The following is a 12926-nucleotide window of genomic DNA, read 5'->3' as shown; positions in this document are numbered from 1 at the left end:
TCGGCTATTGATGCTGATCAAGAATATATATACTTTATGGGGTCGGAAACGATTCCTTCTGGACGTTACACACATCCACTTTTACCACAAATCTAATATACCCCAATACTCATTTTGAGTATCGGGTATAATAAAATAATTCATTAGGTGGAAAGAGGATAAATGGAGCTACATGCCAGAAGTTCTTAGGATTGGTCAGGGCGCTAATTGGGACGAGAGGCTAATATCAGTTTCTTTAAAATACTGTCTTTACTTGGAGAGAATAAGATAAAATGCTTTTTGCAGATTTGGGCTCTCTCAGTGTCTAGGACTTTGAAAGAAATTTGGATTTGTAACAGATTTTATCAGCGAAGAATTTGGACTTCCGTTGTAGATTAGGACCGTTAGGCGCGATAAATACATATACATGTTCTACATGTAGAAAGTTTCAAAGATTTTGATTGCTCGAAAAGAAAAAGCTTGCAGGAACCTCTAGTCTATGGAAAAATAGGAACAACAGACAAAAACAAGCAAGGGAAACTAAAATCTTCATGATATGCTTAGGCAAAAGAGGATTGATGAACAAAATATGTAGCAAATGTGTAGTTACCGTGTAGTTACCATGTACACATGGACATCCTTGACCTTTTTTGGTTTCAAAATAAGCTTTACACAATCCAGTAAAAGGGCGTTCTTAAAATTAACATATGTTATAGCCGGAGAGGAGGGATCTAAAAGAAGATTTTATAATCGTTAATACTTTCAGCCATTTACCTGAAGTAGTTGAACTATTTAAATAGAGGGGCTGAAGTGGGCTAAGTTCAATTTATAATCATAGCCAGACATATAGCGTCTCGTGTTGTTGAGGAGCAAAAACAGCAATCGCCGTAGCAGGAAAATAAGTCGAGTATTTAAAACAAGCAAGTCAAGTCGAAAATTAATTCCTTAATCGGATACAATTATGTGGGCATGGCTAAATGTTCTATCTAGCTAATAATATTTGACGGAATATCAAAATCGAGGAATATGTTTAATAAAACTTGAACTCGTCAGTATATTTACGGCATATTTTTAAAATGATATTGTCTATTTTGGTATATTTCTGAGGGTCAGACCGTATATTCTTTTGCTAAATCCGTGGTCACACTGAAATGGGGGATGGGGACGATTTAACCAGGTAAATAAATAAATAATCAAATTTCGTTAATACAGGTACTTTAAACTCAACTTCTATATTTAATCCAGTCAGGCTATTGCTGAGCTCATTCGAGAGATCGAGGGAGGAGATGCTAGGTCTTCCAGTGGAGTGCAGGAGCGCAAGGTAAATCCTCTGGGCAAGCCAAACAAACGATTCCTTGGACGCACCATTAACACTGCTCTGCGCCATAACCAACGGGAAAGTGAGCGGATGCAGGCCGAATGCCAGCGAAAGTTGAAGGATTTGGATAAAAGATATGAGAAAAGGAAGTCCAATTACTATTACAACAGAGATGCGGGCAGATATCGGAGTAGGAGTTCAAGCCGGAGTCGAAGTCGAAGCCGTTCCAGGAAGGTGGAAAAGCGACGTAGCAGTAGCAGGAGAAGAAGGAGCAGCAGCAGTCGAAGTCCCAGTTACAGTCGAAGTCGTAAAAGCTCGCACAAGAAGAGAAAACATCAAAGTAAACATAAACGGAAGAAGAAAACCAAGCACAAGCGAAGAGCCCGCAGCAGCAGCAGCAGGAGCAGTAGTCCAGAGGAGAAACCAGTACCCACCGTAACAGAACTGTCATCATCAGAATTGTTTTTCTACCAATCCAGGCAAGTGGCCCTAGCCATGGCGATGTCATATGGCCAAGGAGCAAACGGCCCACAAGTGAACGGACGAAAAATCAAGGAACGAGCGTCATCTTCACTCAGTGATATAGCCAGAGAGCTGATGTCTGATAATGAGCATGGCAATGTAGACTCCAGACTAATAAACTCCCTATCTATATCATCAAGCGAGAATGGGCAGGAGCTGCTAACCATCGATGTTAGCTCGAGTTCGGGAAAAGAGGAAGAGTCATCGGCGGAGAGCAGAGGTACAGAAATTTCGAATGCGGAAAATGGCGCTGGCTGCTTCATAGCTCTGGATGATAGTACAACCGAATCGGAGTCCGGCCACAACAGTGATATAGAAATAATCGAAGAATGCCAAGTAGAGCAAAACCAGGAACCTGAACGAAGGCAGCAACAAGTAGACGACTCACGTTCTGCCATCGACTCCGTGGACCTGACTGAAGATTAGTTGGTTAATGTATAAGTCTAATGTTTAACTAAAAGAGGTGAGTTACTACCTATGAGAGAAACACAATCGCCTTTCCATCTTATTAAAGACTTTTTTACTTGGAAGATTCTATGCAGAAAATATATGTAGATCTGAATAGATAGTTGATTTTAGGACAAACATTTTGTATTTTCGAATTATTTAAAGAAGATTAAAATTAACATATGTATGTATGTTTTTCTATTGAAATAAACTTTTTGGGTTTGATTGAACGATTGCCATAAGGGGAGTGCCGTATCTCTTGGTAGGGTATGAATTGTGCTTGCCCACTCAATCAGCTGTTTTTTTATTTACATTTTCGGGCAGTACAGCGCGGATGTGAATTAAAAACTTGTTAATTTAAATAAAAAAAAAGATAGATTAAATGCTTCAGCCATGTTTGGAAGCCTGAAGAAAAAGCTGAGCAGCGCCATACAGGAGGGCATTGTGATCTCGGAGAGTCTGCAGCAGCAATATCGCCAACGTGTCAGTTCTGGCAATGGCAGCGGCCAGTCGAGCGCCGCCACAACACCCACTTCGCCCCTGGGTCTTAACGAGAGTCTGTCCTCGAGTCGGAGTAGCTCGTTGTACCTAGGTGCGCCCTTCCACTTGACGGACGGTGTGCCACCGCATTTAAATGTGGCGGCCGGCTGCAGTCTTTTGGCCAAGTATGAAGACGACTGGCAACAAATTCATGTGGCCAATGAGGAGAATGCCGAGCGAGCGGCCGCCGTGGCCACACAGATTACTGCCGTGCAAGAGAGGGCGAGTGGGCAGCGGAAGACCATCAGCGATCTCAGCGGCAGCCTGGCTGGGATACCCACGCTGATAACAAAGCTGCAGGCGAGTATCGAAACTCTTCACGCATTGGAGGATATGGGAAAGCAGCTCGAAATCGAGTTGGAGAAACTCGAGGATCTTTGCGAGGAGTGCGAGCTGCAAGAATTCATGCTGGAGAAGCAGTTCGAACTGTCGCGACACAAGCAAAAGAAGCTCAATGAACTGGAGAAGTACAGGCACCACATTGCTTCCCGACATCAGGCGAAGATCCAAGATCATGAGCAGCAACTGAGAAAGCTTCAACGCGAGCGCCAGGCGGTCTTTGACGATGCATTTCGCGGTGACATGGAGGAGTATAAGCAGCACGGCCAGCTGACAAGTATGTGAAGAACAGAACAGCCCACTAGAAATATTTGGTTTAAGCCCTTGTCTTTGCAGAAATCCAAGCCGCTCAGGCTACGAGCAACAAGTTGGCCCTGGAGGAAGTTGTTTTAGAAGCCAACGAAGTGGAGACCAAGGATGCCTTGGAGCAGTTTCTCAACGGATGAGATGTTTGATTCACCTAGAGCAATCCCATTTGTGCCTTTACATGTGCAATATGCAGTTAATTTCGTTTTTTTACAAACATATTTTAAAATGCCCAGTTTTTGGGCTCGATATGGCAGCGCCGGATATCTCACGGATATTTTGAGAGCAGGCGATTTACTTCAAAACTGTTCTTAAATTTAATATAGCAAACATTATTTTACTGTTATTAGTATACATAATTGGTATTTTCTAGAAATATTAAATTTATTTAAACCAAATTAGAGATGCTGTCGATTATTGTCAGATGGTGGGTCAGCGGTCTGGCAACTCCAGTCCGAACACGAACAACAACAATTGTTAACCTTACCAAAGGCATCATAATATAAACTTCCACGCAGTTTGCCGATTGCTCATCAACGCTTATCAAATCAACGATCTTCGCCGCAATCGCTTTCGACGCAGCCCGTGAAATTTCCGTTCCCCCTCCTGGATTTTGATCATATGGGCTCTATTGGTTCATCGCTGCGGTCACAAACCATCGACATGTCTTCGAAGTCTGCAAAGTTTGTTGAGAACACCATTGCCAGCCATAAGGTGGTGATATTTAGCAAAACCTTCTGTCCCTACTGCAAAATGGCAAAGGAGGTGAGATAAGCGGAAATATCGTTAACAGTCGCATTACGCCACAACTTTCTGTCTTTGCAGCCATTCCAGAAGCTCAATGTGCAGGCCACAGTCATTGAGCTGGACGGCAATCCAGACGGCGACGAGATCCAGACCGTGTTGGGCACGATTACAGGTGCCAGGACGGTATGTTCGTTTTGATAATAAAAGTTTTATTTGTATCTATCTCTTTTGGTAAATTTTCAGGTGCCTCGAGTCTTTATTGATGGAAAATTCGTTGGTGGCGGCACGGACATTAAACGAATGTACGATACGGGAGATCTCCAAAAATACTTTGCCTAATCGGTGGTGCAACACTATACACGTGGATATCTGGTGTTAAGCTCGCTTTCATGTACAAAAGTTATCATCATGATTAAAGTCTCTATAGATGATTTCAGCTAATATTGATCCATGAGTCATTGCTGCTATTCATGGAGGGGACAATTTTTCAGTCTGCTATATGGAGGAAATGGTGCCACCGGAGCTCCAAGGAACTAACTAGTCCAATGAAATATGTATTTCTAGCACGTTATAGTTTGAGGGAAAATTGTTCATTCATGAGACGACATGTATAAAATGTATAAAGATTGACTGCCACATGCTCTATCTCTCTCTTTCTCCCTGTCTTTTGGTATCGATGTTCGTAAACGGGATAAATTGATTTGTTTGTTAATGCGGGTAGGGGGTTTTCCGCTATGTCTTAACCAAATAATTATTTTATTCGAATATTCGAATCGGTTTCCATTTTTTCTGTCTCCCTCTTTCACTTCTCACACCAACACCAGCTGTGCTGCTATCTCACTCTCCTCTGCCAGGGGACGCACACAGAACGACGAAGGGAAGAGGGGAATGAGTAAGGGCGTAGAAGGAGGCGGCAGTGAATTCGGAAACGCTTCCTTATCGGAAGGATTCGTTTTGCTCCAGAAAACTAAATAAATATTGAATTTGTATGGTATAATTTTCTGAATTCAAGATTCGGAAAATACTAGAAAATACTGCCATAGCAGTGGGTCAGCTGTTCTCGAACCGTTCGTTAATTAGCTAAAACTGAAATGGCTGATCTGGTGAGAGGAGAAGCCTCTGAATCCGATGAGGAGCTGCAGGACCAGCACAAGGTAAATATTTGGTCAGAAAGGGAGGATAGCTACTCTACTTATAAATCGCTTCCGGTGGTAGATTTTTGCAGCAGAGGTTCCAGGGGAGGCAACCGAGGAGGATGACGACGATGAAGACATCTACGAGCAGAGGCGGAGCACCCATGTGTCGTCCAGCACAGCCTCGATCTATCGCAACAATCTGCTGCAGCGCAAACTAAGTAAGTAATTCACAAGATATTTTCCTTTAGAGTCCAATAAAAGTTCAATCTTTCAGTTGAAAACAACATTGCCATTTGGAGAGCTCTGACAGCGCTGACACGCAATCTTGTGGTGAACGCCTCCAAGCAGTTGCTGACCACTGACCAAATGCTCATTAAGTCACAGTTGTCCATGCAGTCGGCCCACACGTCCCTGCAGCAGGCCCAGCGCCATGTCAGTGAGTTGCAGTCCCGGACGGCGGCCGTGATGGCTGGCGGCAGTTTCCTGCCGCATATACATATAAGGAATGCGTGAGAATTGACTACAAACACACAAATTTATTAATAAACGAACAAATATAGGCTAATCCTCTGTATCGGAGTTGGGAGCATACGCCTGACTGTTGGGCGACGGCTCGCGTGGAACGTATGTGCTCTGGAAACATCGTGAGAAGATGGTGCGCATCCTGGTCACGCGTTCGGGGGACTGCGGTATGCTCTCATCATCATCCAGATGGTCGTCAGCAGGAAACGTGGGAGACTGCGTGGGTGGCACATCGTCTGTATTGTAGAAGCAAACTTCTGTACTGTTCGGCGGTGCGGGGGCGACTGCTGACTCGGGCACAGTTGTCGGAAGAACCGACTGGCTGGCCTCCAGGGCAGCGTCGGCTGCTGCCAGCATCAGTGCCTCTTCCTCTGCCTCATCTTCGATCAGAATCACAGTGTCCACCTCCGCTAATAATCGAGCCTGCTGCACAGACGGCGCTTCCGAGGGTCGAAACTGAAAGAGCGGGGTTCCCATACTCGAATCTATATCCACCAGGCCATCCTGCTGTAGTCGCTTTTGCTGCACACTTGGACCCGGGGTACTGCTCTTGCGTTTAGAAGATGCAGCTGGCACATCTTCATCTTCGACGGTCAGGTCTCGCTGGCAGTAATCGTCCGAGAAGCTTACATCATCCGGAGACAATGTGGACATTATCAAGAGACACTCGATCTCGCCATGTTTCTTGATTTTTAGCATGAAGGGACTGCCCGCATCGTCGAATTCCAGCGACAGCGAAGTATTCAAGCACTCGGCAAAGAGCAGGAAAGCCCGAAACTCCTTGATGCAAAACGTAATGATTGTCTCCTTAGTCACCTGATACTGGTCGAATTCGCTGGGCTTCAGTTTTAGTTGCGTTCGCATAAATTTATCATTCACCCGAGCGCCTTCGATGTAGTTCTTGGCCACCAGACTGCCTGTGTTGGCCTCCATTGTTAGTTCCTCTTCCGCGGAATTGAAATTGTTGGAGATGTCCATGAAAAGCTTGTGGTCGCCCCGTATGCTAAGAGCGGGTATGGTAACAATTATTGCACGTTGAATATGTTGAAACATGAACATACATATTTGGTCTCTGGTCCGTGTCGACGTTCGTGTTGATGTTCTGATCATCGATAATGGAAATGGTGGCCTCTTTGGTGGTCTCTAGCTTGCAGCGCAGATTCACCTGGAGATTTGTCTGATTGTCGATAAGGTTTAGCTCGCAGTACTCTACCTGAAATGGGCATTTTGATTTAATAAAAGACTTGGCACAAACATTAAGTGCCGCACTGCACCTCGTTCATATTGCGAAATACGGCCAGACAGCCCTTCATGGATATTTTACAATAAAAGTCCGAGCTTGGAGGCATGTCGAACACCTCGAACATGGACCTTTTAAAGAAAATGCTGCCCACCGCCGACTGTGTGGCGTTTATAGCCCTCATTTGTAGTCCTTGCTGCTCGATCTCGATGAACATTTCCTTGCCCACTTTGGAAAGGGACTGCACGGCCTTTGCAATAACTATGAATGATAGGATTGAGTACAAGCAGTGCTTATTTCCCTACAATGTCTTACCGCGCGCATTGCTGCCTTCTAAAGTGTATTTCATTTGCAATAAAAAAAAAAGAAAAAACTGTCCTGGCGGCGGCACGAAGTTCGCGCTGAAATTTGTAAACAAACAGAAAGGTGTGGCCAAAGCAGAGAAAGTCTACGAATTATACCGCAAAATACCAGGAATGTCGGGCCTGTTAGACGTGCAGCCACATTGTAATGCAGCCGGTCAAACGCCACATCAGTTCTAAATTTAATTAAGAAAACCAGCAAAAATCGAATTTAAAATAGTTGAAAAAGTAAATAGACACAAGTGGAAAAGCATAAAGCACGCCCCTGTTTGCCCAGCCGCTATGCACTTGGCAATAAACATATAACAAACACGCAAGCAAACAATGTTACGTCTCTTGTGTGTGTTTGTGCTGCTGCAGTCAGCGGCACCGATCTTGGCCAACGCAGAATCCAGCCAGAGCTATCCCATAACCACACTCATCAATGCCAAATGGACGCAGACGCCATTGTATCTGGAAATTGCCGAGTATTTAGCTGACGAGCAGGCTGGCCTCTTCTGGGACTACGTCCGAGGGGTGACCAAGCTGGACACGGCTCTGAACGAATATGGTTTGTACTAGATCTCGATGGTTGAGCTACCGTGTACTGATTGCTTGATTGATTATTATTCTCGTCTAGATACGGAGTCGCAGATGTATAATGCCGCCTTAGAACTGGTCAAGACTCATGTAAGTTCACCGGTGCTGCCTTTGCTCAAGCTGGTGGTGTCCATGCACAGCTTGACGCCCCGCATCCAGACACACTTCCAGCTGTCGGACGAACTGCGCAGCGGTGGCGCCTGCCAAGGCTCTACTTTCGCCCAAGTCGGCACTGAGTTGGCCTGCAGCTACGCGGAGTTGGAGAAGAAACTGGGGCTGGCGCGAGCCAAAGACAGCTTGGATTCGCCTGTGGATACCTACAGCTTCGATCACATCTATCCGGGCAGTGAGAATAACACCCGCACGGTTGTCTTGTATGCTGACTTGGGTAGCGCTCAGTTTCGCTCGTATCACAAGCTCCTGGAGCAGGAGGCCAATAATGGTAAGATTCGTTACATCCTGCGCCATCATTTGGCCAAGAAGGAGAAGCAGCCGGTACGCCTCTCTGGCTATGGCGTGGAGCTGCACTTGAAGAGCACCGAGTACAAGAGTCAAGACGATGCTCCCAAGCCCGAAGCAGGCTCTACTTTGGATGAGGACCTGGACAATGAATCGGATGTGCACGGCTTTGACTTTAAGGTGCTAAAGAACAAGCATCCCACTCTTAAGCGAGCCCTGGACCAGCTGCGCCAACGACTTCTGCAGGGCAACGATGAGATCGCTCAGCTGAAGGCCTGGGAATTCCAGGATCTGGGCCTGCAGGCCACTGCTGCCATTGCAGAAATCCAGGGGGATGAGACCCTGCAGATTCTACAATACACTGCCCACAATTTCCCGATGCTGGCCAGGACACTGCTGGCCCACAAGGTGACGGAATCTCTGAGGGCAGAGGTCAAGCACAACACGGATACATTCGGGCGCAGCTTGAACGTGGCCCCCCCAGATGGAGCGCTGTTCATCAATGGCTTGTTCTTCGATGCGGACACCATGGATCTGTACTCCATGGTGGAGACCCTGCGCTCGGAGATGCGGGTGCTGGAGAGTCTGCACAGCAACAATGTGAGGGGAGGCCTGGCCAGCTCTCTGCTGGCCCTGGATCTGACGGCCTCCAGCAAGAAGGAGTTTGCCATTGACATCAGGGACACGGCAGTGCAGTGGATCAATGATATCGAAACCGATGCTCAGTACAGACGCTGGCCGTCGTCGGTAATGGATCTGCTGCGGCCCACCTTCCCCGGCATGCTGAGGAACATCAGGAAGAATGTGTTTAACTTGGTCCTGGTGGTGGATGCCCTCCAGCTGACGGCCAGGAGTGTAATCAAGCTTTCCGAATCCTTTGTCATTCACCAGGCTCCCATTCGTCTCGGTTTGGTGTTCGATGCCAGGGAGGCCGGCAAGGACACTGCCGAGGATTACATAGCCATCACGTGTGCCTTCAACTATGTGAGCCAGAAGAAGGATGCCCGAGCAGCCCTGAGTTTCCTCACTGACATCTACGCGGCGGTGGGCGAAACGAAGGTGGTCAAGAAGGAGCACATCGTGAAGCAGCTGACAAAGGAGTTCAGCACCCTCACCCATGCGAAGGCCGAGGAGTTCATTGAGGAGGACTCCACCTACGATTATGGCCGCGAGCTGGCGACAGAGTTTGTCCAACGACTGGGCTTCTCCGACAAGGGACAGCCGCAGGCCCTGCTCAACGGGGTGCCCATGCCCAGCAATATTGTCACGGCGGATAGTGAATTCGAGGAGGCTATCTTCACCGAGATCATGACGCACACGAGCACTCTGCAGAAGGCCGTCTACAAGGGCGAGATGACGGATAATGACGTGGCCATCGACTACCTTATGAACCAGCCCCATGTCATGCCCAGACTCAATCAGCGCATTCTCAGCCAGGAGGACGTCAAGTACCTGGACATTAATGGGGTGGCCTACAAGCAGCTGGGCAATGTGGCCGCCCTGAACAGGCTCTCCAACCGGGACATGACGGCCACGGTGATGGAGAACCTCAAGTTCTTTGGCGGCAAGAAGTCCACGGAGCGGATTGGCCGAGCCTCTCTGCAGTTCCTTACCATTTGGGTGTTTGCGGACCTGGACACGCAGGAGGGACGCAGTTTGCTCACCCATGCCCTGGAATACGTCCAGGGGGGAGAGAGCGTTCGCCTGGCATTCATACCCAACACTGAAAACGTTCCGGCAGGGGATTCCAAGAACCTAAATCGTTTGGCTTGGGCCGCCATGCAGACTCTTCCATCGGCTCAGGCCACAGAGCAGGTACTCAAGTGGCTGAAGAAGCCCAAGGAGAAGATTGAAGTACCGTCCAAGGTGCAGGACATACTGGGCTCCACGGAGCTGCATCTGAAGATGCTGCGAGTGTATGCTCAGCGTGTGTTGGGTCTGAACAAGTCCCAGCGATTGGTCATTGGCAACGGACGATTGTATGGTCCGCTTTCCGCAGACGAGAGCTTCGATAGTGCGGACTTTGCCCTGTTGGCCCGGTTCAGCTCCCTGCAATACGGCGATAAGGTGCGTCAAGTACTTAAGGAATCTGCCCAAGATGTCGGTGCGGATTTCACCAGCGATACCCTGCTTAAGCTCTACGCCAGCCTCCTGCCCAGACAGACGAAGAATCGCTTCAAGATGCCCACCGATCTGAAGACTGATCATTCGGTGGTGCTTCTGCCCCCCAAACAGGAAAAGTTACCGCATTTTGATGTTGTCGCTGTACTGGACCCTGCCTCGAGAGGTGCACAGAAGATGGCGCCCATGCTGATCCTGTTGCGGCAGGTCCTCAACTGCCAGTTGAGTCTCTACATGATCCCAGTGCCCCAGCACAGTGATATGCCAGTGAAGAACTTCTACCGATACGTTGTGGAGCCGGAGATCCAGTTTGAAGCAAACGGAGTCAGGTCGGACGGTCCTCTGGCCAAGTTCAGCGGCCTGCCGGCCAATCCTCTGCTAACCCAGCAGATCCAGGTTCCCGAAAACTGGCTGGTGGAGGCTGTGCGAGCTGTCTACGATTTGGATAACATCAAACTGTCGGAGATCGGAGGACCCGTTCACAGCGAATTCGATCTGGAGTACCTGCTGCTGGAGGGTCACTGCTTCGATGCCTCCAGCGGAACGCCGCCGAGAGGCCTCCAACTGGTGTTGGGTACCAAGAGCGAGACCACCCTGGTGGACACCATAGTGATGGCCAATCTGGGCTATTTCCAGCTGAAGGCCAATCCCGGAGCCTGGTCCCTGAGGCTACGCGACGGAAAATCAACGGACATTTATGGAATAAGTCATATCGATGGCGACAATACTCACTACGATGCAGGTTCCTCGGTAGTTCAGGTGCTAATCACCTCTCTGCGGTCGCATGTCATCAAGCTGCGAGTCTCAAAGAAGCCGGGAATGCAGCAGGCCGAGCTGCTCGCCGATGACACCGACCAGGCGGCACAGTCGGGCATTTGGAACAGTATTGCCAGCAGCTTCGGTGGCAGCAACGGGAACCAGGCAGCGAACGATGAGGATACCGAGACCATCAATATATTCTCGGTGGCCTCGGGACACCTGTACGAACGCCTGCTCAGGATTATGATGATCTCCCTGCTCAAGCATACGAAATCTCCGGTGAAGTTTTGGTTCCTGAAGAACTATCTGTCGCCACAGTTCACCGATTTCCTGCCCCACATGGCTGCCGAATACAATTTCCAGTACGAGCTGGTCCAGTACAAATGGCCGCGCTGGCTGCACCAGCAAACGGAGAAGCAGCGCACCATTTGGGGCTATAAGATCCTCTTCCTGGATGTCTTGTTCCCCCTCAATGTGAGGAAGATCATTTTCGTGGATGCCGATGCCATTGTCAGGACGGACATCAAGGAGCTGTACGACCTGGATCTGGGCGGAGCTCCCTATGCCTACACCCCGTTCTGCGACTCGCGCAAGGAAATGGAGGGTTTCCGCTTCTGGAAGCAGGGCTACTGGCGCAGCCATCTGATGGGCAGGCGCTATCACATTTCCGCCTTGTACGTGGTGGACTTGAAGCGGTTCCGCAAGATTGCGGCTGGCGACAGGTTGCGTGGCCAGTACCAGGCCCTCAGCCAGGACCCGAACAGTTTATCCAATCTGGATCAGGACTTGCCCAACAATATGATACATCAAGTGGCCATTAAGTCGCTGCCCGATGACTGGCTGTGGTGTCAGACCTGGTGCAGCGACAGCAAGTTCAGTAGTGCCAAAGTCATCGACCTCTGCAACAATCCGCAGACCAAGGAGGCGAAGCTGACTGCAGCCCAACGAATTGTGCCCGAGTGGAAGGATTACGATGCGGAACTGAAGACACTATTAGCCCGCATCGAGGATCATGAGAACTCACATAGCAGGGACATAGACGACGATCCGGTCGATGATCATGTGGTGGTCACCACCCTGCCGCCACCGCCAGAGCCCAAGCACGGCGAACTGTGATTCCCACATAGTTAAAGTTCCCCAAACGTCGTCTTTAGTGAATTTAAGTCGAATGTCATTGATGCATGCCTAACTACTACTTAGATAAGTCCTTACCCCAAGCATTTTGTTTGTAAATTTTTATTAGAAATGCAACGAGAGATACGAGAAGCCAATGGCTCAGCTGAAAGAATTCTGAACTTGCTTCTTGTCTCGCATTCCAGAGCATTCGCAGAGCTATTGCCTACGCCACCCTTTTGAACTAAGCTAAACTTGAATGTCATTGCATGTAAACCACGCAGAATGCGCCTATAAGTCTACAAAATTTGCCAAGGTATTAAATGATGATGAAAGAAATCCAGTCCACAAGAATGCAATTCAATTTCGTGGGAGGGAGGAAGCTAGAAGAAGGGAGCGAGGAAGATGTCTAAGAAACTTCATTGATTCGTATTATT

The 12926-nt window shown here is 48.3% G+C and overlaps 6 protein-coding genes across 6 annotated transcripts; 5 read left to right on the top strand and 1 right to left on the bottom strand.

Moving 5' to 3' along the window:
- The first annotated feature begins 1024 nt into the window (after nucleotides 1–1024).
- LOC4813565 (serine/arginine repetitive matrix protein 4) lies at nucleotides 1025–2394 on the top strand. The gene is made up of 2 exons (XM_001353449.4): nucleotides 1025–1156; nucleotides 1225–2394. Exons 1-2 carry the CDS (start codon nucleotides 1131–1133, stop codon nucleotides 2243–2245), a joined length of 1047 nt encoding a protein of 348 aa, XP_001353485.3. The 5' UTR covers nucleotides 1025–1130; the 3' UTR covers nucleotides 2246–2394.
- A 161-nt stretch (nucleotides 2395–2555) lies between these two features.
- Nucleotides 2556–3849, top strand: Dysb (dystrobrevin binding protein dysbindin). The gene is made up of 2 exons (XM_001353448.4): nucleotides 2556–3422; nucleotides 3482–3849. Exons 1-2 carry the CDS (start codon nucleotides 2660–2662, stop codon nucleotides 3589–3591), a joined length of 873 nt encoding a protein of 290 aa, XP_001353484.2. The 5' UTR covers nucleotides 2556–2659; the 3' UTR covers nucleotides 3592–3849.
- On the top strand, nucleotides 3752–4641 carry Grx1 (Glutaredoxin 1). The gene is made up of 4 exons (XM_001353447.4): nucleotides 3752–3878; nucleotides 3970–4216; nucleotides 4277–4381; nucleotides 4442–4641. Exons 1-4 carry the CDS (start codon nucleotides 3856–3858, stop codon nucleotides 4535–4537), a joined length of 471 nt encoding a protein of 156 aa, XP_001353483.3. The 5' UTR covers nucleotides 3752–3855; the 3' UTR covers nucleotides 4538–4641.
- Nucleotides 4642–5072: 431 nt separating this feature from the next.
- Blos3 (Biogenesis of lysosome-related organelles complex 1, subunit 3) lies at nucleotides 5073–5899 on the top strand. Its single transcript, XM_002134868.3, has 3 exons — nucleotides 5073–5352; nucleotides 5414–5552; nucleotides 5609–5899. The coding sequence occupies exons 1-3, from the start codon at nucleotides 5290–5292 to the stop codon at nucleotides 5845–5847; spliced, it is 441 nt and encodes a 146-aa protein (XP_002134904.2). The 5' UTR covers nucleotides 5073–5289; the 3' UTR covers nucleotides 5848–5899.
- Nucleotides 5851–7491, bottom strand: Rad9 (cell cycle checkpoint control protein Rad9). Its single transcript, XM_001353446.4, has 4 exons — nucleotides 7412–7491; nucleotides 7131–7357; nucleotides 6918–7069; nucleotides 5851–6859 (listed from the first exon to the last, which is right to left on the bottom strand). Exons 1-4 carry the CDS (start codon nucleotides 7443–7445, stop codon nucleotides 5896–5898), a joined length of 1377 nt encoding a protein of 458 aa, XP_001353482.3. The 5' UTR covers nucleotides 7446–7491; the 3' UTR covers nucleotides 5851–5895.
- A 102-nt stretch (nucleotides 7492–7593) lies between these two features.
- On the top strand, nucleotides 7594–12832 carry Uggt (UDP-glucose-glycoprotein glucosyltransferase). Its single transcript, XM_001353445.4, has 2 exons — nucleotides 7594–8008; nucleotides 8078–12832. Exons 1-2 carry the CDS (start codon nucleotides 7783–7785, stop codon nucleotides 12490–12492), a joined length of 4641 nt encoding a protein of 1546 aa, XP_001353481.3. The 5' UTR covers nucleotides 7594–7782; the 3' UTR covers nucleotides 12493–12832.
- Nucleotides 12833–12926: the final 94 nt, after the last annotated feature.

The sequence above is a fragment of the Drosophila pseudoobscura genome, chromosome X, assembly GCF_009870125.1.
Source record: "Drosophila pseudoobscura strain MV-25-SWS-2005 chromosome X, UCI_Dpse_MV25, whole genome shotgun sequence".
Taxonomy (NCBI): Eukaryota; Metazoa; Arthropoda; class Insecta; order Diptera; family Drosophilidae; genus Drosophila; species Drosophila pseudoobscura.
Note: the sequence above shows the minus strand (reverse complement) of the source record. Positions and strands in the feature narration are given on the sequence as shown.